The following is a 23,241-nucleotide window of genomic DNA, read 5'->3' as shown; positions in this document are numbered from 1 at the left end:
ACTCAAATATATATATATATATATATATATATATATATATAGCGGTATTCTTGCTGTTTTGCGGGTTTTTGCCACTGCCGCTCTCCGAGGCACTTTCCCTCCTCAGTCCTCCTTCCCTCCAGCCTTGAAGGACCTTTCCTTCCTTTCCTTCACTTTTATTTTAAGTTTGTAAAGACTTAAAATAGTGTATAACTACTATAAATCCCTAAACGACATATAAATCCCTAAACGACTCTGGCCCAGTTTACCTGTCCGAAAGGATTCTCCCCTATGAACCATCAAGATTGTTAAGATCTTCTGGAGGGGCCCTGCTCTCGGTCTCACCACCCTCGCAATTGCGTCTGGTGGGGACGAGAGACAGGGCCTTCTCGGTGGTGGCCCCTCGACTCTGGAACTCTCTCCCACTGGAGATCAGAACTGCCCCATCTATCCTGACATTTAGGAAACAGGTGAAGACTTGGGTATGGAGACAGGTATTCGACGAGTGAGCCAGATATGGATGGAGGATGATGAGCAACGAGTTAGTGTGACGACTGACCATTGTAGTTATTGAATGTAATTGCTGTTTTAATGTTTTAGCGTAAAATGAATTATTATGTTTTTATTAACTGTATGTGATATTATGGTTGGAAACCGGTCTGAGTCCCTCAAGAGAGGTGAGAAGGCCGGTATATAAAACTTTTAAATAAATAAAATAAAAATAAATATTAAAATAAATATAGCGTCCCTACATTGCGGTTTTTCACTTATTGCGGGAGGTCGTGAAACGTAATCCTTGCAATAAGCAAGGCTGTTCGAGAAGGCGTTTGAACAAGAAGTGCAATAATTGGTAATGACGGCAGGAATGGAACAACGGAAAATGATATTGGATTGTGGCTTAACAATGAGACGACGCGAATGACTTTTTGTATTTTTGTATTATTGATATTGTTGATGTTGTTGATGATGTTTTTGATATTGCTAGTTTGATTTTAGATTGCGTCTTGTAATTTGCACCCTAGCCTCTCTATGTTGTACACCGCTGTGAGTTGCCCCTGGGCTGAGAACAGCGGTATATAAGCACAGTAAATAAGTAAATAATAAATAAACACCGTAGATAGGAAAACAAAGCAGAGGATAAGTTTTGTGACTTACTTTGGAAGGGTAAGACACCTTCCAAAAACTTTTCACAACAATAAATATGTGTTTAAATCAAGTGCTGGCTATGTACGTCCTGAAAGCCTATGGAAAGTATTGGGGACTCCTGAGAGAGAGAGCAACTAACTCTTAAGGAAAACTCAAACAAGGGGTAAAAAAAGTAGAAAAGTGAGATTCCCAAAGTGATAAGGAAGTAGATTAACCTGATTCCAGTTTCACTAGATTAGATATAGGCAAACTTGGGCCCTCCAGGTGTTTTGGACTCCAACGCTCGGCAGCCATGATACTAACAGGAGCGGAGCGCAGGGAGCACACAACTCCTTTGCTGCACCAGCTCCACTGGCTGCCGATTTGCTACCGGGCTCAATTCAAAGTGCTGGCATTGGCCTATAAAGCCCTAAACGGTTCTGGCCCAAGCTACCTATCTGAACGTATCTCTGCCTATGAGCCCACCAAGACTCTGAGATCTTCTGGGGACGCCCTGCTCTCTATCCCGCCTGCTTCACATGTGCGGCTGGCGGGGACGAGGGACAGGGCCTTCTCTGTGGTGGTCCCTCGGCTGTGGAACGCCCTTCCCACGGAGGTTAGATCAGCCCCTTTGCTAATGGTGTTTCGAAGAAAATTAAAAACTTGGCTGTTTGAGCGGGCATTCGAATAAACAGTGCAATGAATATGATGAGTACAGGAACGGAATTATGGACGACGAATTGGATCACGATTCTAGTTACGAGATGTTATTGTGCTGTTATTGATGTGCCATTATTTTGTATACTATGTTCTTAATGGTTTTAAATTGTATATTGTTTTGATTGACGTTTTACCCTTGTTGTAAACCGCGTTGAGTCGCCTGTCGGGCTGAGAAACTGCGGTATACAAGCAAAGTAAATAAATAAATAAAGATAGATAGATAGATTGGGGAATCCTGGGAGAGAGCAACTAATTCTTAAGGAAAACTCAAACAAGGGGTAAAAAAAGTAGAAAAGTGAGATTCCCAAAGTGATAAGGAAGTAGATTAACCTGATTCCACAGTTTCACTAGATTGGACAGAGGCAAACTTGGGCCCTCCAGGTGTTTTGGACTCCAACTCCCAGAATTCCTAACAGCCTACTACAGCTCTCAGAAGCCCCCAGCCTGCGAATGCAGGCTGAGGGCTTCTGAGAACTGTAGTAGGCTGTTAGGAATTCTGGGAGTTGGAGTCCAAAACACCTGGAGGGCCCAAGTTTGCACTATATATAGAGAGAGAGAGATCACGTGGTGCAACAACCTGAGCCTCAACTTATGTAAAAGCTTATATTAAAGGAGGGCACCCCAAAATGATGCCAAAGTGCAGGCCTATGCAAAGCCCCCCCCCCTCCCCCCAACTTCCAGGCGCAACTAGTGAAATGCCATATTCCTCCCCTTCCAGCAGGTGGCAGGAGTGGGCGATTGCCCCGCGCATGCGCCCTTCCTCCCTCCTGCACCCCAGGGCCCGGGCCCCCGTTGCTTGGAGGCACAAAACTGCCTCGCTCCCAGCTGCGCATGCGCAGGGCGGCCCGGGCCCCGGGGCCCCCCTCTCCGGCCGGACCCCACTCCGCTCCCTTACCCCTCGGAGTCGCTTAACCAGCGCGCTCTTCTGCCCGCTCTTCGCCAGGCCGCGCTGCTCCAGGGCCGCCTTCAGGTCGGCGACCCTCAGCGCATGGAGCGGCCTCCCGTCCAGAGTCACCTCCTCCCCGTCCGCCATCTTGTGTGGCGCCGCTGCCTGCCCTCCCTCCCCGGCCGTTCGGCAACTTCCGGAGGCGCGTTCGGCGCGTTCGGCGCTCTCCGGCGGGCGCCGACACCGCCTTCGATCGCGCTCGGACATTTCCGTCAGCGCTTCGGGAATTTCCGTGGAGAGGGAATTGCGGCGCTGCTCCGCTCCAGCCGTCGCTTCTTTTCCGTAAGTTCCGACAAGGGTTCGGTAGCTTTCGGAAATGTCCGGCAGCACTTGGCAACTCGCTGGACCGACAAGGGTTCGGTAGCTTTCGGAAATGTCCGGCAACACTTGGCAAGCAACTCGCTGGATCCTCTTCGTCAGTTCCGACAAGGGCTCGGTAGCTTTCGGAAATGTCCGGCAACACTTGGCAACTCGCCGGATCCTCTTCGTCAGTTCCGACAAGGGCTCGGTAGCTTTCGGAAATGTCCGGCAACACTTGGCAACTCGCTGGATCCTCTTCGTCAGTTCCGACAAGGACTCGGTAGTTTTCGGAAATGTCCGGCAACACTTGGCAAGTCGCCGAACCATCTTCGTCAAGCGGAAGGAACCCCTCCTCGGCTCTTTCCGTTCATTTTCGGCTCTTTCCGTCTCCTTATATAACCAGCCAGCCAGCCTGCTGCTCAGTCTTGAAATGGAAGCAGTGAGGTTGAGAGCAGTGGGAGGGACCTCCAGCTAAAGGCAGGGCGCGGACCCAGGTGAGGACTCCGAATCCCCATATTTTTTTTGTGTCTTTCTCATATTGTTAAGTAAAAACTTCCTGTATATATTAATATTAATGCAAAAAAAATGCATACTATTGTTTTGCATAGGATTTGTGCAACATGAGAATAAAAAAAGACAAATTTCACTGCAAGTAAAAGAAAAATTAAATATTAAATAACCAAAAAAATAAATGAATACAAAGATATATCCAGATGTTATTTAAAAACCATGGAGTTTACATTATGTACTGATTGTTTATTGAGTTTACATTATGTACTCACTGATTGTTTATTATTTACTTATTTAAAACATGTATATATGTATTGGTTGCATGTGTTCCTTTTAGACATGTTTTAACTATGTTACATGGCATGAACTGCTGGAATATGTGTTTCAATATGTTCTTATTCCATCAATGGAAAGAAATGGGTAAGAATACAATAGCAGCAGCAACAAAATAGTAATAGTAACTTAGATAAGAATGCATAAATGTTAAAATAGATCATTAATATTAATGTTATTAAATTATTTTTATTTATTAAGAATAAAAACAAAAAACTACTGACCAAAAAGTCATGAGTTCGAAGCCAGCACAGGTCGGAGTGAGCTTCCGACCAATTTGTGTAGCTTGCTGTCGACCTTTGCAGCCCGAAAGACAGTTGCATCTGTCAAGTAGGAAATTTAGGCATTAATAGCTCCCCAGCTGCATTAAGATCACTACTGACCCAAAGGTCATGAGTTCAAAGCCAGCCCGGGTCAGAGTGAGCTTCCGACCAATTTGTGTAGCTTGCTGTTGACCTTTGCAGCCCGAAAGACAGTTGCATCTGTCAAGTAGGAAATTTAGGTACCGCTTATGTGGGGAGGCTAATTTAAAAAATACATAGTATGATTTTGCATAGGATTTGTGCAACATGAGAACAAAAAAGACAAATAACACTCCCAAGTAAAAGAAACATTAAATATTAAATAACCCAAAAAAATAAATAAATACAAAGATATATCCTGATGTTATTTAAAAACCATGGAGTTTACATTATGTCCTGATTGTTTATTATTTATTATTTACTTATTTAAAACATTTATATATGTAATGGTTGCATGTGTTCCTTTCAGACATGTTTTATCTATGTTACATGGCATGAACTGTTGTAATATGTGTTTTAATATGTTCTTGTTCCCTGCTTCCATCAATGGAAAGAAATGGATAAGAATTCAATAACAACAACCAAATAGTAGTAGTAACTTAGGTAAGAATGCATAAATGTTAAAATAGATCCCAAATAAATGAATAAATAACATATATCCAGATGTTATTTAAAAACCATGGAGTTAACATTATGTACTGATTGTTTATATGTGTATTGATTGTATATATTCCTTTTAGACAGATGCTTTAATTATGTTATGTGGCATTAATTGTTGGAATATGTGTTTTAATATGTTCTTGTTCCATCAATGGAAAGAAATGGATAAGAATACAATAACAAAAACAACAAAATAGTAGTAGTAACTTAGGTAAGAATGCATAAATGTTAAAATATATTATTAATATTTTATTAAATTAATTTCATTTATTATTTATTAAGAATAAAAACAATAAAATAAGATTTATTATTAAAAATGATTCTTCATTAATAGCTCCCCAGCTGCATTAAGATCACTACTGACCAAAAAGTCATGAGTTTAAGGCCAGCACAGGTCGGAGTGAGCTTCCAACCAATTTGTGTAGCTTGCTGTCGACCTTTGCAGCCCGAAAGACAGTTGCATCTGTCAAGTAGGAAATTTAGGTACCGCTTATGCGGGGAGGCTAATTTACGACTCCATAAAAATCTCCAGCAAGCATTATTATTATTATTATTATTAACTTTATTTGTACCCTGCTAACATCTCCCGAAAGACTCGGTGCGGCTTACAAAGGCCAAGGCCCTCAATCAAACAACAACATAACAAATACAACAATAAAACTCAAAAAGCAAAACAATAAACATTAAAGCAATCACAATAAAACATTAAAACAATAACACCATGATGCATTTAAAACTAAAGGCCGGGCCAAATGTAATGAATAAAATTTAAAAGTGCTGGACATGACAGGTGAAATGTAAAGGTTTTTAGAGGTAGGTGCGATGTGCAGACAATCTTAAATCTCCAATAAAGTGCATTTGGGACACGATGCTAGGAGTTTCCTTTTCTGGAAAGGCACACTGGAACAGCCATGTCTTCAAGCTCTTCCTAAAGCATGCAAAGGATGAGGAAGTACTCCATCAGTGTCACAAATGGACGGTGAAGCGACAGCTCCCCTGGTGGCCAAATACCCTCATGAAAAAGCTGGAATGTTAAATAGCCTCTGTGTGTCTGTCTATATATGTTGTGTGTCTATGGCATTGAATGTTGGCCATGTATATGCATATTGTAATCCGCCCTGAGTCCCCTGTAGGGCAAGAAGGGTGGAATATAAATACTGTAAATAAATAAAAATAAACAATTTTGTTATCGCGTCAGAAGCGACTTGAGAATATACTGCAAGCTGCTTCTGGTGTGAGGGAATTGGCCTTCTACAGAGACGTTGCCCAGCAGACACCCGGATGTGGTACCATCCTGCTGAGAGCTAGAGCTGACAAACGGGAGCTCACCTTGTCTCTTGCGGATTGGAACTGGCAACCTTCAGGTCAGCAGTCCAACCGGCACAAGGGTTTAACCCATTGCACCGCTGCAGCTCCCCGATTAAAGGCTGTTAGGAATTGTGGGAGTTGGAGTCCAAACACCTGAAGGGCCCAAGTTTGGATTAAAATATTACTAATAACAATTATCTAATGAGTTTTAGACTAGATCCTCAAGAAACTAATTCATGTATCTCTTTAATGTTATTATATAAATTTTATTTATTTAGTTTTTAAGCATGAATTTTAAACTTGTGTCCTTTATTGTTTATTTATTTCCTGATTTTCTCCCAAAACGGGACTTATTTATTTAACCTCTTGCTTTGTTTGTTTTGGAGCTCCCGGGGACACAGTGGGTTAAACTGCTGAGCTGCTGACCAAAAGGTCAGAGGTTCGAATCTGGGGAGGGAGGTGATCTCCTGCTGTTAGGCCCAGCTTCTGCCAAACTAGCAGTTTGAAAACATGCAAATGTGAATAGATCAATAGGTACCGCTCTGGCAGAAAGGTAACGGCGCTCCATGCAGTCATGCCGGCCACATGACCTTGGAGGGGTCTATGGACAACGCCGGCTCTTTGGCTTAGAAATGGAGATGAGCACCACCCACCTGAGTCGGACACGACTGGACTTAATGTCAGGGGAAACCTTTACCTTATCTTTGTGTATTTTAATGTGTATTTCGTGTTTTAATATGTATCTTTTATAAAATACATTTTGATATGTGTATTTGTGATGTTTTTGCAGTGTTTATGTGGGTTGTTGCAGTTTTTTTGGGCTGTATATGGCCATGTTCTAGAAGCATTCTCTCCTGACATTTCGCCTGCATCTATGGCAAGCCATGTGGCCCGAAAAACCTACAACAGTCCAGCCATGAAAGCCTTCGAAATACAATAATTATATGTGCTTTAATTATTTTGTAACCTGCTTCAAGCCATGAGGGGAGAGGCGGGTAAGAAATACAATTATTATTTTTTATTTTATTAAATTATAAATTATATATTTATATATACCTATATACATAATATTAAATTAATTTGTTTACTCTATTATTACTCTTTTATTATTAGTGCTGAGGAGCTCCCAGTTGCGCAATGGGTTAAACCCTTGTGTTGGCAGGATTGCTGACCAAAAGGTCGGCGATTCGGATCCGGGGAGTGGGGTGAGCTCCTGTCTGTCAGCTCCAGCTTCTCATGTGGGTACATGAGAGAAGCTTCCCACAGGATGGTAAAACATCTAGGTGTCCCCTGTACAACATCCTTGCAGATGGCCAATTCTCTCACACCAGAAGCAGTGAAGTTTCTCAAGTCACTCCTGACACGAAAAAATATGAGTGTCTTTTTAGTATATTCTTTTGCTTTGAATGAAAAATTACCTTGAAAAAATGTTCAATCGCAAGGAATTGTATTTCCACGAAAAGAGTTTTTGGCCAGGTGTTGCCCATAGACATGGAAAGCAATGTATTAATTAGTTTCCTGGGGAGATGGTCACTAACAACCACTCATTAAGAGACAAAATGCTTGCTCTTTTTATTCAAATACTGTGTATTTTATCATAAGTATCAAATCTCCAATTGCAGGTGTTGTATTGCATTTAAATAAGAATTGTTGTTGACCATGGGATATTCCTTTGTGAAGCAAAAACATCCTGGTTGCATTTAAAATCATTCATTCATCAGCTCTTTTTTAACCTGAAAAAGCCTCCTTCATTTTATACTCCAGTCAAAGTTATTTATTATTTTACTCTGTTATTATCATTATTACATTTATTATTATTTTAATCTATTATTATACCATTAATTATTTTACTCTGTTATTACGATTATACCATTTATCATTGTACTCTTGTTATTACATATATTATTTCACGATATTAATAGTGTTATTACATTAACATTATTTTATTACATTTATTATTTTGCTCTCTATTGTTATTACATTATTTTACTTTATTATTTTGTTATTACTACATTTATTATTTTACTCTATTATTTTAGTACATTTATGATTTTGCTCTCTATTATTAAATTTTTATTTTATATTATTTTACTCTATTATTTTTATTACATTTATTATTTTGCTCTCTATTATTACTACTACATTTATTATTTTACTCTATTATTTTAGTACATTTATGATTTTGCTCTCTATTATTAAATATTTATTTTATATTATTTTACTCCATTATTTTTATTACATTTATTATTTTGCTCTCTATTATTACTATTACATTTATTATTTTACTTTATTATTTTTGTTATTACTACATTTATTATTTTACTCTATTATTTTTTACATTTATTATTGTACTTTATTGTTTTTGTTACTACTACATTTATTATTTTACTCTATTTTTATTACATTTATTATTTTGCTCTCTATTATTATTATAGTTTTATTTTATATTATATTATTTTACTCTATTATTTTTATTACATTTATGATTTTGCTCTCTATTACGTTTATTATTTTACTTTATTTTGTTATTACTACATTTATTATTTTACTCTATTATTTTGGTACATTTATGATTTTACTCTCTATCATTAAATTTTTATTTTTATTATATTTTACTCTATTATTTTTATTACATTTATTATTTTGCTCTCTATTATTATTATATTATTATTTTACTCTATTATTTTTATTACATTTATTATTTTGCTCTCCATTATTACTATTACATTTATTATTTTACTTAATTATTTTTGTTATTACTACATTTATTATTTTACTCTATTATTTTAGTACATCTATGATTTCACTCTATTACATTTTTATTTTATATTATATTTTACTCAATTATTTTTATTACATTTGTTATTTTGCTCTCTATTATTATTATATTTTTATATTATATTATTTTACTCTATTATTTTATTACATTTATTATTTTTCTCTCTATTGTTATTAATTTTTTATTTTATATTATATTATTTTACTCTATTATTATTATTATTATTACAATTATTATTTTGCTCTATTATTATTATATTTTTATTTTATATTATATGTAAATTCATTGCATTTCTTGTTTTCGATCATCTTCTGTCGTTTTCTTTAAAATGGACTCAATCATAGGCTTGATTAAGATCATACCATAGAACCAGAAAAATCCTGTTTGCAAGCTCTGGAAAGGAGTTAAAATGAGAGGGGAAGGAAAAAGGAAGTCATAATGTTAGGAAATCCTACATTCCAACCTGAGACACAGGCTGGTTCCTGGGTTAGAAAAAGCTGAAAGGAGAAAATAAGGGTTTTGGCAGAAAGTCTAATTTCCCTCTTGTCGTTGCAGATAATCCTCAAAAGCGGGCAAAGGATTGAAATGCTACCTTGTACTCCTTGCTCCCATGTCCGGTTCTAATCCGTTAAAAGTCCAAAATGCTCCAGATTAGAGAGCGGGGCCAAAACTAACAAAATACATTTCTGTTGGGGAATCTCAGCTGTTAGGCTCAAAAACAACCCTCAGTTGGGGTGATTCCACCATAAATATAGCAGAGTTTTCAGAAGTAAACTTCATAACCAGCAGAAACTTACATATGAATTTCAATGGGGAGAAATGGCACTTCTATCTATATAAATAAAAATGTTCTGTTTGTTTGTGGGATTAACATAACTCAAAAACCACTGGACAAACTGACACCAAATTTGGACACTATACCTCTAACAGACCAACGAGTGACCATCACTCATAAAATCCCCCCAAAACAGCGAAAAGGACTTAAAAAACCCCAAAAGCTAAATGACAATACAGAAAAAAGGGAAGGAAGAGAGAGGGAAAGAAGGGGAGAAAGAAAGAGGGAAGAAAAGAGAGAAGGAAGGAAAGAGGTAGAGAAGGAAGAAAGGAGAAAAAGGGGAAGGAAGGAAAGAGGTAGAGAAAGAAGAGGAAGGAAAGAAGGAAAGATAAAAGGGAAGGAAGGAGGGAAAGAAGGAGATAAAGAGGGAGGGAAGGAAAGAGAGGATGGAAGCAAAAAACGAAGGAAGGAAGAAGTGAGAGAAAAAAGAGATAAAGAAAAAGGGGGGAAAGGGAAAGGTACAGAAGGAAGGAAGGAGAGAAGGAAAGAAAAAAGGGAAGGACGGAAAGAGGGAGGAAAGGAAAGAGAGGACGGAAGCAAAAAATGAAGGAAGGAAGAAATGAGAGAAAAAAGAGATAAAGAAAAAGAGGGGAAGGAAGGAGAGAAGGATAGAAAAAAGGGAGCGAAGGAAGGAGGGAAAGAAGGAAAGAAGGAAGGACAGTTGGCAACAGCAATGCGTGGCAGGTACAGCTAGTAGGAAATAAAAATGAAATGCACCAATATTTTCAAGCCAGGTGCTACTTGGCTTGAAAATAATAGAGATTTGGGTAAAGGTTTTCCCCTGACATTAAGTCCAGTCGTGTTCGACTCTGGGGGTTGGTGCTCATCTCCATTTCTAAGCTGAAGAGCCGGCGTTATCCGTAGACCCCTCCAAGGTCATGTGGCCGTAGACCCCTCCAAGGTCATGTGCATGGAGCGCTGTCACCTTCCCGCTGGAGCGGTACCTATTCATCTACTCACATTTGCATTTTTTTTCGAACTGCTAGGTTGGCAGAAGCTGGGGCTGACAGCGGAAGCTCACGCCACTCCCCAGATTCGAACCTGTGACCTTTTGGTCAACAAACTCAGTGGTTTAACCCACTGCGCCACCAGGAGGGGTGTCTCCCGCCACTTTGTAATATAAAGTATAAAGTATAAAAAGACAGCACATTAAACATTAAAATCAAATAAAGCCTTTAAATAATATTAAAACTTAGCACCTAGTCCCGTAGCCGTCATTCATGCTGCTTCATGTCAATTCCATATTGCACTGTGGTTAATGCTACTCTCCAAACGCCTGGTTCCACAGCCAGGTCTTAATGTTTTCTTTTTTCTAGAGATCAGGAGGGAAGGGGCCTGATGGTCAGAGATGTTTGTCAGTGGGATACGTTGCCTTGGAGTCTCTTTCTCTGGAGGTTTTTAAACAGATAGCCATCTGCCAGGAGTGCTTTGATTACACTGGCTAATATACATTTTGCTGCTTCAAATGTTAGACCTATTTCTGGATATATTTGACCTGCTGATGACAAAAATGGCAGTTTCTGAGATGCAGGGCATCTACCAGTTGCCATGTGCTCACCCATAGAAAACCATGGTAAACATACTGTATATACTGCAGAAACAGAATTTTTCAGCTCTTTTTTTAGGCTGAACCCCCCCCCCCCCCTCGGTTTATACTCCAGTCAAATTATTTATTATCTTACTCTGTTGTTATTATTATTACATTTATTATTTTACTCTATTATACCATATATTATTTTACTCTATTGTTATTACATATATTATTTTACTCTAGTGTTATTACATTATTTTACTCTATTTTATTACATATATTATTTTACTCTTTTGTTATTACATTTATTATTTTACTCTATTGTTATTACATGTATTATTTTGCTATATTAATGGTGTTATTACATTTACATTAGTTTACACTATTGTTTATATTACATTTATTATTTTGCTCGTTATTATAATTATTACATTATTTACTTTATTATTTTTGTTATTACTATATTTATTATTTTACTCTATTACTTTTATTACATTTATTATTTTGCTCTATTATTATTATATTTTATATTATATTATTTTACTCTATTATTACTGTTATTACATTTCCATTATTTTATTCTAATTATTGTTATTATTACATGTATTATTTTACTCTATTGTTACTGGAAGAATATGTAGACACATTTACACTGGGGAAGGGTAGAATAATAATGTAATCAGAGTTGGACAATCTTAACTTAATTTACAGTTTTACGTAAATATTCAAAAATATTTAGCCTACTGATGCCTCAATTAATGTAATTTTATTGGTATCTATTTTTATTTTGAGATTTACCAGTAGCTGCTGCATTTCCCACCCTCAGCTTATACTCAAGTTAATATAGTTTCCTGTTTTTTTTGTGGCAAAATTAAGTGCCTTGCCTTATGTTTGGGTCGGCTTATACTTGAGGATATACGGGTTTTTAAGTAACTAGAGCTGATGTTGTCTATTCAGTGTGATTTTCAGAATCAGTGCCCAAACAACCAAAGAAACCAAGACATCAAGGGGAAAAATATTTTGTTGGACTGTGTTGTATTTTCTTCCATGCGAGGGGTGGCCCTTGTGATGTCTTCCAACTCTGCGATTCTGTGATTCCTTTCCTTGTGCCGGGCTTTAGCACAGCTGGTAAATCACCAGCAATTAGAAGACCTATCAACCGAAAGGTTGCCAGTTCGAAGCCCTGGTTCAGCATGACCACCTGACTGTCAGCGCAGCTAACTGTTTACCTAAACAGTTTGAAAACAGTTTAGAGCTGTAAGTAGAGATATTAGGGACCGCAAAAAAGCGGGGAAGGTTGTTTACAACACCATAAAGGGAATTTATTTTTTATGTATCGTGTCATCAGCAACCATACCATTGTATTACAATTCTAACAGAGCAAAACAAACACACAGATTAAAAAGAGAAAGAAAAAAAACACGCAGATTTTGCAAATTTGGTAGTTGGTTAAATGTCCTTTGACCAGTATCTGGCCACTTGGAGTGCCTCTGGGGTTGCCGCAATAAGGTCCTCCATCGTGCATGTGGCAGGGCTCAGGATGCATTGCAGCAGGTGGTCAGTGGTTTGTTCTTCTCCGCACTTGCATGCCGAGGATTCCACCCTGTAGCCCCATTTCTTAAGATTGGCTCTGCATCTCGTGGTGCCAGAGCGCAGTCTGTTCAGCGCCTTCCAAGTCGCCCAGTCTTCTGTGTGCCCAGGGGGGAGTCTCTCCTCTGGTATCACCCATGGATTGAGGTGCTGGGTTTGGGCCTGCCACTTTTGGACTCTCGCTTGCTGGGGTGTTCCAGCGAGTGTCTCTGTAGATCTAAGAAAACTATGTCTTGATTTAAGTCGTTGACGTGCTGGCTGATACCCAAACAGGGGATGAGCTGGAGATGTCTCTGCCTTGGTCCTTTCACTATTGGCTGCTACTTCCCGGCAGATGTCAGGTGATGCAATACGGGCTAAGCAGTGTAATTTCTCCAGTGGTGTGGGGCGCAGACACCCTGTGATAATGCGGCATGTCTCATTAAGAGCCACATCCACTGCTTTAGTGTGGTGAGATGTGTTCCACACTGGGCATGCATACTCAGCAGCAGAGTAGCATAGAGCAAGGGCAGATGTCTTCACTGTGTCTGGTTATGATCCCCAGGTTGTGCCAGTCAGCTTTCGTATGATGTTGTTTCTAGCGTCCACTTTTTGCTTGATGTTCAGGCAGTGCTTCTTGTAGGTCAGAGCACGGTCCAAAGTGACTCCCAGGTATTTGGGTGTATTGCAATGCTCCAGTGGGATTCCTTCCCAGGTAATCCATAAAGGGGAAAAAAGAAAGTCCAGATGGCTTTTCATCATAGAGGATGGAGCGACAGCACCCCCCTGTGGCTGGAATCGATCACAACCTCCAAGCCGCCAAAAAGCTGGACGTCGACACAACATACCTCCTTTCTGTCTGTTTCTGTCCCTGTCTGTCCAAACAGCATTGAATGTTCGTTGTGTATGTATTCTGTGATCTGCCCTGAGTCCCCTTGGGTAAGATAAGGCAGAATGTAAATAAAGTGTTGTCGTTATTATTGGAGTAGGCCTGAAGGTGCCACTGTCTGTCTAGGTCAAGCAAACTTTGGCCCTCTCGGTGTTTTGGACTTCAACTCCCACAGTTCCTAACAGCCGGTAGTCATTCTTCCCTTGCATCTGTTTCTTTTGCTCTAGGATGTCCGCCGTCACGCCTCCCCTCTCCTATGTGACCGCGCAGGAGATGCGCTGCCTCCTGCACTGGCTCTCCGGCTGGTCCCCGGCGCAGCGCGAGTGCTTCATCCGCGACATGGCGGACAAGGCCGTGCCCTGGAAGGTGCTCCCGCTCCTGGAAGGCCTGGCCGGGCTCAGCATGGACCCCGGGAAGCCGCCCTCCATCTTCGAGTGCCAGATGCGCCTCTGGGACCAGTGGTTCCGCGGCTGGACGCAGGAGGAGCGCAACGAGTTCGTGAGGCAGTTGGAGGAGGCGCTGCCGGAGGTGGCTTCGCGCATGTTCCAGGAGATCGCTGCGACGGCGGGGAAGGATTAACGGGAGCCACATTCTGCAAATATTTTGCATTGAGAACTCTTTTTTTTATTATTTGCATTCCTGCAGAGAGGTGTTTTGAACTTCCCGCCTCCCATTCCTTGAATCATAACACAACTTGAATAAAGATTGAATTAGTAAAGAGCCAAGGATTGTCTTGCAAAGGGCTGGATGGCCCACAAGGAAAACTACAACATATTAGCTAAACCAGGCATTGGCAAACTTGGGCCCTCCAGGTGTTTTGGACTTCAACTCCCACAATTCCTAACAGCCGGTAGGCTGTTAGGAATTGTGGGAGTTGAAGTCCAAAACACCCGGAGGGCCCAAGTTTGCCCTTGCCTAATCTAAACACATTTTAAATAGTTTTCTACTGAATTTGCCTTCCCACGCAATGGGTTAAAACCTTGTGCCGGCAGGACTGAAGGCCAACAGGTCGGAGGTTTGAATCTGTGGAGAGAGCGGATGAGCTCCCTCTGTCAGCTCCAGCTCCCCATGCTGGGACATGAGAGAAGCCTCCCACAAGATGATAAAACATCCAGGCATCCGCCGGGGCAATGTCATTGCAGACAGCTAATTCTCTCACACCAGAAGCAACTTGCAGTTTCTCAAGTCGTTCCTGACACACACACAAAACTGATGCAATCAATGAAGCCACCCCCCCTCTATATGTGTGTGTGTGTGTGTGTGTGTGTGTAATGTTCGTTTGTGGGATTAACTCAAAAACCACTGGACGAATTGACACAAAATTTGGACACAAGACACCTACTAGACCAACAAGTGACCATCACTAAAATAACCCACTGAAAAACCAGCCAAAAAAGCAAAAATACACTTCAGTGCATGTGCAAAATCCACTGCCCCGGCAAACAAAACACACAAAAGCATATCCACACTCTTTCGGACTACAGCTCCCAGCATCCCCTAGACCAGGCCCTGTAGCAGAGGAGGATTATCCAAATGCACTACTTCCAAGCAGCAAGCTTTCTTCTTGGGTTTGTTTGAGAGCATCCCAATCCCTGCATATTCCCAATTTCCTATTCCTGGACGGCAACTCCCAGCAATCCTCCAGATAGATAGATTAGGTAGGTAGGTAGGTAGATAGATAGATAGATAGATAGATAGATAGATAGATGATCAGGAGGACTGCTGGGAGGTGCAGTCCAAGAATAGATAGAGAAGGAAGAAAGGGGAGAAAGAGGAAGGGAAAGAAAAGGGAGGGGAGGAAGGAAAGAGGAAGAGAAGGAAGGAAGGAGAAAGAAATGGAAGGAAGGAAAGAGGGAGGATAGGAAGGAGAGAAAGAAAGAAAGAAAGAAGGAGGGAAGGTGTGTATGTATGTATATGTGTGTGTGTGTGTGTATATATATATATATATATATATATATATATATAGGTAATGGTTTTCACCTGACATTAAGTTCAGTCGTGTCCGACTCTGGGGGTTGGTGCTCATCATCTCCATTTCTAAGCTGAAGAACCGGCACTGTCTGTAGACACCTCCAAGGTCATGTGGCCAGCATGACTGCATGGAGCACCGTTACCTTCCAGCTGGAGCGGTACCTATTGATCTACTCACATTTGCATGTTTTCAAACTCCTAGGTTGGCAGAAGCTGGGGCTGACAGCAGGAGCTCACACTGCTACCTAGATTTGAACCTGTGACCTTTCAGTCAACAAGTTTAGCAGCTCAGTGATTTAACCCACTGCGCCACCAGGAGGGGGGAGGCATGCACACACACACACACATATATATATATATATATATATATATATATATATATATCCCCCCCCCCCCATATCCCCAGGGCACTCCATGCAGTCATGCCGACCACATCACCTTGGAAGTGTCTATGGACAATGCCGGCTCTTTGGCGTAGAAATGGAGCACCAACTCCCAGAGTCGGACACGACGGGACCGTATGTCAGGGTGCTCCTTGCAGTCATGCCGGCCACATCACCTTGGAAGTGTCTGCAGACAATGCCGGCTCTTCGCCTTAGAAATGGAGATGAGCTGCAACTCCCAGAGTCGGACACGACTGGACTTAATGTCAGGAGAAAACCTTACCTTTTATATCTTCATATGCCCTTCTGATGCCCTTCATGTATGTTAGACTGCAACTCCTAGTATCCTCTGTGTGGGACATGAGCTAGCTAGGGAATACTGAGAGTTGTGAACCACATCTGGAACAGGCCAGGTTGGGTGAGCCTTTTTTTCCCATTCCACTTGAAATCAGACTGGTGTTTTCTCCACTCCGGCATGCCCTGTTTGTGTCCATTGGCTACAGCGGATTGTTTCTGATGCTGCTCTGGATCAACAGCATGAGTATGATTGAAATCCCGTATAGTACAAGATGTTTTTCTTGCCAGACTGTCCTAATGCAACGTTGTTCTGCTGCAGACAGTGCCTCTGTTTACATTGCCTTTTGCGCTGCTCAGACGGGAGGAGAGACCTCTTGTTTGCCCAGCTCAAGGCCTTTGTCTGCATATCAGTTGGAGCCACCATCAATCTTCCCAAGGAGGAGATAAGAGAGAAGGAACAAACAGCACAGCAGACTGCTTCAAAACAAGATCGTTGTTGACAAAGGACCTTGGGGGCGAACTTCTTGATTTCCTGGAGGAGACGGCAAGGGGGTTGCTCAGTTTCTTTGGAGCCGGGTTCATATCTCTTTGCCTAACACCCGCTTCTAGGTATGCCTACGGAGAGATAAGAAATCCTTTCTTGTCACAAGGGTGGAGGTGGACAGGCAGAGGAGGTTACCAGAGTTGAAATGGGAGGTGGACTCTGGATTTTAATGGTGTGGAACAGGCATGGAAAACCTTGGGCCCTCCAGGTGTTTTGGACTTCAGCTCCCACCATTCCTAACAGCCTCAGGCCCCTTCCTCTATTCTGCCTTGGCTAGACCACACCTGGAATATTGTGTCCAATTCTGGGCACCACAATTTAAGGGAGAGCCAACAATGTGATGTGGCGGCAAAAAAAGCCAATGGGATTTTGGCCTGCATCAATAGGAGCATAGTGTCTAGATCTAGGGAAGTCATGCTACCCATGCTCTATTCCGCTTTGGTTAGACCACACCTGGAATATTGTGTCCAATTCTGGGCACCACAATTTAAGGGAGATATTGACAAGCTGGAATGTGTCCAGAGGAGAGCAACTCAAATGAACAAGGGTCTGGAGAACAAGCCCTATGAGGAGCGGCTTAAAGAAGTGGGCATGTTTAGCCTGAAGAAGAGAAGGATGAGAGGAGATATGATAGCCATGTATAAATATGTGAGAGGAAGGCACAGGGAGGAGGGAGCAAGCTTGTTTTCTGCTTCCCTGGAAACTAGGATGCGGAACAATGGCTTCAAACTACAAGAAAGGAGATTCTATCTGAACATGAGGAAGAACTTTCTGACTGTGAGAGCTGTTCAGCAGTGGAACTCTCTGCCCCAAAGTGTGGTGGAGGCTCCTTCTTTGGAAGCTTTTAAGCAGAGGTTGGATGGCCATCTGTCAGGGGTGCTTTGAATGCAATATTCCTGCTTCTTGGCAGGGGGCTGGACTGGATGGCCCATGAGGTCTCTTCCAACTCTTTGATTCTATAATTCTATGGCTGTGCCTGTTGCATTTGACTCCCTATATGTAAAGCAGAGGTGGGCAAGGTGTGAATGCAGACCATACCTGACTCCTAGGAATCCCCTAGGGCAGTGTTTCTCATCCTTCCTAATGCCTCAAACCCTTAATACAGTTCCTCATGTTGTGGTGATCCCCAGCCATAGATTTATTTTTGTTGCTACTTCATAACTGTCATTTTGCTACTGTTATGAATCGTAATGTAAATATCTGATATTTATTTATTTATTTATTTATTTATTTATTTATTTATTTTATTTGCTTCATTTTTATACCGCATTTATCAGCCTGTTCGGCGACTCAATGCGGTATGCAGGATCTATTTTCATTCACTGGACCAAAATTGGCACTAATACCCTATATGCCCAAATTTGAATACTGGTGGGGTTGGGGTCGGGATTGATTTTGTCATTTGGGAATTGGAGTTGCTGGGATTTATAGTTCACCTACAATCAAAGTGCATTCTGAACTCCACCAACGATGAAATTGAACCAAACTTGGCACACAAACTCCCATGACCAACAGAAAAGACTGGAAGGGTTTGGTGGGCATGGACTTGGAGTTTTGGAGTTGTTACTTTACTTACTTACTTTACTTTACTTTACGTACTGTTCATAGAGAGCCTTCTTTTGCCAGTTTTCTCTTCTATTCTGGATTATATTTTACAGTACTTACTTAGGCGATCTCTCGTTGTCCGGGTAGGATTGTCTTCCAAGATCAGTGTACTGGTGGGTCCGTAGGTGACCATGGAGCCCTATTCTTGATCTTCATCTTCTCCCACAGTGGGGCATCGGTTTACAGGTGGAAGGCGGTCTTGGTTGGGGTTGGCTTGACTCGCCTTCCTCTTGGCACGTTTCTCTCTTGTGCCCTCCATTCGTGCCTCTTCAAATTCCACAGCACTGCTGGTAACAGCTGACCTCCAGCTGGAGCGCTCAAGGGCCAGGGCTTCCCAGTTCTCAGTGTCTATGCCAGAGTTTTAAAGGTTGGCTTTGAGATCATCTTTGGACCTCTTTTCCTGCCCACCAACATTACGTTTCCCATTCTTGAGTTTGGAGTAGAGCAACTGTTTTGGGAGATGGTGGGTCAGGCATTTGGACAATGTGACAAGTCCAGTGGAGTTGATGGCGGAGGACCATCGCTTCAATGCTGGTGGCTTTTCCTTCTTTTGGAGTTATAGTTCACCTACATCCAGAGAGAACGGTGGACTCAAAACATTGCTGGATCTGGACCAAACTTGACATGAATACTCAATATGCCCAAATGTGAACCCTGCTGGAGTTTGGAGAAAATAGCCCTTGACATTTGAGAGTTGTAGTTGCTGGGATTTATAGTTCACTTAGAATCAAAGAACATTCTGAACTCCACCAATGATAGAATTGGGTCAAACTGCTCACACAGAGCTCCCCTGACCAACAGAAAATACTGTGTTTTCTGATGGTATTTGGTGACCCCTCTGAAATCCCCCACGCGACACCCCAGGGAAAAAGAAACTCCCCCAAAATAAGTGCTGGAAGATGCACTCGAACAGCATCCAGAGTCCAACTCTGGGAGGAAAAGGTTCAGGTGTTTTTGCAGCTCTCTGTGGTAATGCCGGTTATGACCACTAGAGGCCCTCACAACCCTATGCCATGATTAGGAACCAGTTTCTGGTGTTTACTCCCTCCTGCAGCAGTGTAGCATTACTTTCAGTCTCTATCCATGGCTCCCAAGAAATGCTGGGATTTGTATTTTGTAGAGAATTAGTCAACTGTAGTCCCTTCCTATATGATAGTTCTTGGAGAACGGGAGAAGTCCCAGCAGATTGGAAGAGGGCAAATGTGGCCTTCAAGAAGGAAAAAAAGGACGGCCAAAACAATTACCGTCCAGTCATGTCAATACCAGGCAAGATTTTGGAAAATATCATTAAGGAGGTGGTCTGCAAACACCTAGAAACAAATGTGGTCATTGCTAATAAAAAACAAATCATGCAAGACGATTCTTTTTTCGATAGAATTGTAAGCTGGGTAGATGCAGTGAACGCTGTGGATGGTGCGTATCTGGATTTCAAGAAGGCCTTCCTTTGACAATGTTCCCCATGACCTCCTGGCAAGGAAACTATTCCAATGTGGGCTAGGCAAAACTATGGTTAGGTGGATCTGTAATTGGTTAAGTGTACAAACCGAGAAAGTGATCCTCCCCAATGCCTTAATCCTTGAGAAAAGTGACGAGTGGAGTGTCATAAGCACCAGAAAGTGATCCAATTGAGCACCAGATCACTTTCAAAGTGATGGTACTCACCTTTAAGGCCTTGCATGGTCTGGGGCCGATGTATCTGAGGGACCGCCTCATCCCCTACCAACCCCAGAGATCCCTCCGTTCTGAGGACCAAGATCTTTTGGAAGTCCCCAGTGTCAAGACCTTGCATCTAACAGCAACCAGACGCAGAGCCTTTACAGCAGTGGCACCATCACTCTGGAATACTCTGCCACCTGAAGTCCGTGCCTTGCGGGACTTATCAGCTTTCCGCAGGGCATGTAAGACATACCTGTTTCAACAGGCTTTTAATGTTTGATAGTGTTGCTTTTAAATTGTTTTAAATTGCTTTTAAATTTTGTTAGATTTTAGCCATTCTTGTAAGCCGCTCCGAGCCCCAGGGGAGTGGCGGCATATAAGTTTAAATAATAAATAAATAAATAAATAAGCAGGGTTCCGTCCTGGGCCCAGTTCTGGTCAACATTTTTTATTAATTACTTAGATGAAGGGTTAGAAGACAGGATCAAGTTGGAGGAGGGCAGACAACCACATCTGCCCTCCTCCAATCTGTTCCAATGAATCATTTGGCCCACAGAGTTGTGCCTCTGTTTGTAGTCCATCTGTGCGATTTTCTTTAAGCAGCTGAGGACATGATCAATGGTTTCATCAGCTTCCTTGTACAGCCTGCATTTTGGGCCATCATCTAGTTTTTCGATCCTGGCCTTAATTGCATTGGTTCTGATGGCTTGCTCCTGGGCTGCAAGAATCAGACCTTCTGTCTTGTTATTCAGTGTTCCATTCATGAGCCATAACCAGGTCTCCTCCTTATGCGCTTTTCGTTCAATATTATTATTATTATTATTATTATTATTATTATTATCTTTATAAAAATACCAGTTATTTATTTATCGTGTCAGTATCAACCAGACAATTGTATTACATTTTAACAAATTTTTAACTAACAGACAAAACAGAGTTTGCAAGCTTGGTAGTTGATTAAATGTCCTTCGACCAGTATCTGGTCACTTGGAGAGCCTCTGGTGTTGCTGCAAGAAGGTCCCCCATGGTGCATGTAGCAGGGCTCAGGTTGCATTGCAGCAGGTGGTCTGTGGTTTGCTCTTTTCCACACTCGCATGTTGTGGACTCCACTTAGTAGCCCCATTTCTTAAGGTTGGCTCTGCATCTCGTGGTGCCAGAGCGCAGTCTGTTCAGCGCCTTCCAAATCACCCAGTTTTCTGTGTGCCCAGGGGGGAGTCTCTCACTTGGTATCAGTCATTGATTGAGGTTCTGGGTTTGAGCCTGCCACTTTTGGACTCTTGCTTGCTGGGTTGTTCCAGCGAGTGTCTCTGTAGATCTCAGAAAACTATTTCTTGATTTAAGTCGTTGACGTGCTGGCTGATACCCAAACAAGGGATGAGCTGGAGATGTCTCAGCCTTGGTCCTTTCACCATTGGCTGCCATTTCTTGGCGGATGTCAGATGGTGCAATACCAGCTAAGCAGTGTAATATCTCTAGTGGTGTAGGGCGCAGACACCCCGTGATAATGCAGCATGTCTCATTAAGAGCCACATCCACTGTTTTAGCGTGGTGAGATGTGTTCCACACTGGGCATGCATACTCAGCAGCAGAGCAGAAGCAACCAAAATACCAGTTAAAGCAATGGTATTCCCCATAGTTACCTACGGATGTGAGAGCTGGACTATAGGGAAGGCTGAGCGAAGGAAGAGAGATGCTTTTGAACTGTGGTGTTGGAGGAAATTTCTGAGAGTGCCTTGGACCGCGAGAAGATCCAACCAGTCCATACTTCAGGAAATAAAGCCTGACTGCTCATTGGAGGGAAGGAGATGAGAGGCAAAGATGAAATACTTTGGCCACATCATGAGAAGAAAGGAAAGCTTGGAGAAGACAATGATGCTGGGGAAAATGGAAGGAAAAGGGAAGAGGGGCCTACCAAGGGCAAGATGGATGGGTGGGATCCTTGAAGTGACTGGATTGTCCTTGAAGGAGCTGGGGGTGGTGACGGCCGACAGGGAGCTCTGGCATGGGCTGGTCCATGAGGTCACGAAGAGTTGGAAACAACTGAACGAATGAATAACAACAACATAGAAATACCAGCCAACCAAAACATGTCTGCCCTAAACCAAGTCATCAAAGATATATCTCAGTTCTTTGATTTAAGAAAATGCATCCTTTCCTAGGCTCCATCCAGGCTTCTGAGTTCCTTTCTCTCTGTCTCTGTCCCTCTGTGTGACACACACACACGCACACACAGGTTGCACAAGCCAGCGGTTGATGTTACAACCTCCGGAGAGCTGCAGCTTTGGGGATGGAGGCAATGCAACGTTGCTAACCTCCTGCTAGCCACTTCACAAATCTTGCAGCCATATCATGCATAGCTATGTTGTTGTTGGGTGCCTTCAAGTCGTTTCCAAGTCACAGCAACCCTATCATGAGTTTTCTTGGAGAGATTTGTTCGGAGGGAGATTTCCTTTGTTGTTGAGACTGGGAGATATTTGCCTCATGTCCACCCAGTGGGTTGGGGATAGGGATTCAAACCTTGGTCTCCTGTATTCAGGGTTTAAGCCACCCTTTGGAAGGAGACTCCTTTGCTTTGCAGAGTTCTCCAGAACCTATGGTTTGGTATCCTTGCTCTACCTGGTGCTACTCTTTATCTTTTCCCTGCCTCTCCACTGAGCCATGGATGCAAAGGAGCCAACCTCAAGGTAAACCAACCCCTGTTGCGTTATCTTGTGTAACAACCTGTTACTCAACCAGAAGGAGAACAAAGCTAGCCACAAACCACAGCATCTTCTCGCCTCTGCTCTTCCTTCTCCTCAACACCAAATGCTATCTGTGAACCCTTCCCCACCTTCCAGCAGACTAGAGTTTGGAGACTACCTTCCCTATCTCTGTTGTGTCCTGGTCTCCCTAGTTCTGAGGATAGGTCTATCATAAAGCCAATGGATTCCAGACATTATATAGATACCCTAAAGGTGCTAGAGCCCATCCTGTCTTGGACACTAAGTAGAGTCAGCTCT

At 42.0% G+C, this 23,241-nt stretch overlaps 2 protein-coding genes across 2 annotated transcripts in view; one reads left to right on the top strand and one right to left on the bottom strand.

Annotated features, from left to right (window-relative positions):
* Nucleotides 1-3,191, bottom strand: part of ACIN1 (apoptotic chromatin condensation inducer 1) — a 65,152-nt gene extending 61,961 nt beyond the window's left edge. The window contains 1 exon segment of the mRNA XM_060780028.2: nucleotides 2,720-3,191. Within this exon segment, the coding sequence (XP_060636011.2) occupies nucleotides 2,720-2,977 (258 nt within the window). The 5' untranslated portion in view covers nucleotides 2,978-3,191.
* A 209-nt stretch (nucleotides 3,192-3,400) lies between these two features.
* On the top strand, nucleotides 3,401-14,506 carry C6H14orf119 (chromosome 6 C14orf119 homolog). The gene is made up of 2 exons (XM_060780029.2): nucleotides 3,401-3,564; nucleotides 14,014-14,506. The coding sequence occupies exon 2, from the start codon at nucleotides 14,015-14,017 to the stop codon at nucleotides 14,363-14,365; it is 351 nt and encodes a 116-aa protein (XP_060636012.2). The 5' UTR covers nucleotides 3,401-3,564; nucleotide 14,014; the 3' UTR covers nucleotides 14,366-14,506.
* Nucleotides 14,507-23,241: the final 8,735 nt, after the last annotated feature.

The sequence above is a fragment of the Anolis sagrei genome, chromosome 6 (genome assembly GCF_037176765.1).
Source record: "Anolis sagrei isolate rAnoSag1 chromosome 6, rAnoSag1.mat, whole genome shotgun sequence".
Taxonomy (NCBI): Eukaryota; Metazoa; Chordata; class Lepidosauria; order Squamata; family Dactyloidae; genus Anolis; species Anolis sagrei.
The sequence above is the reverse complement of the archived record's forward strand: the minus strand, read 5'-3'. Positions and strand labels throughout refer to the sequence as shown.

Coding starts and splice junctions, on each gene's coding strand:
- C6H14orf119 (XM_060780029.2), top strand. CDS start 14,015: ATGTCCGCCGTCACGCCTCCCCTCTCCTATGTGACCGCGCAGGAGATG.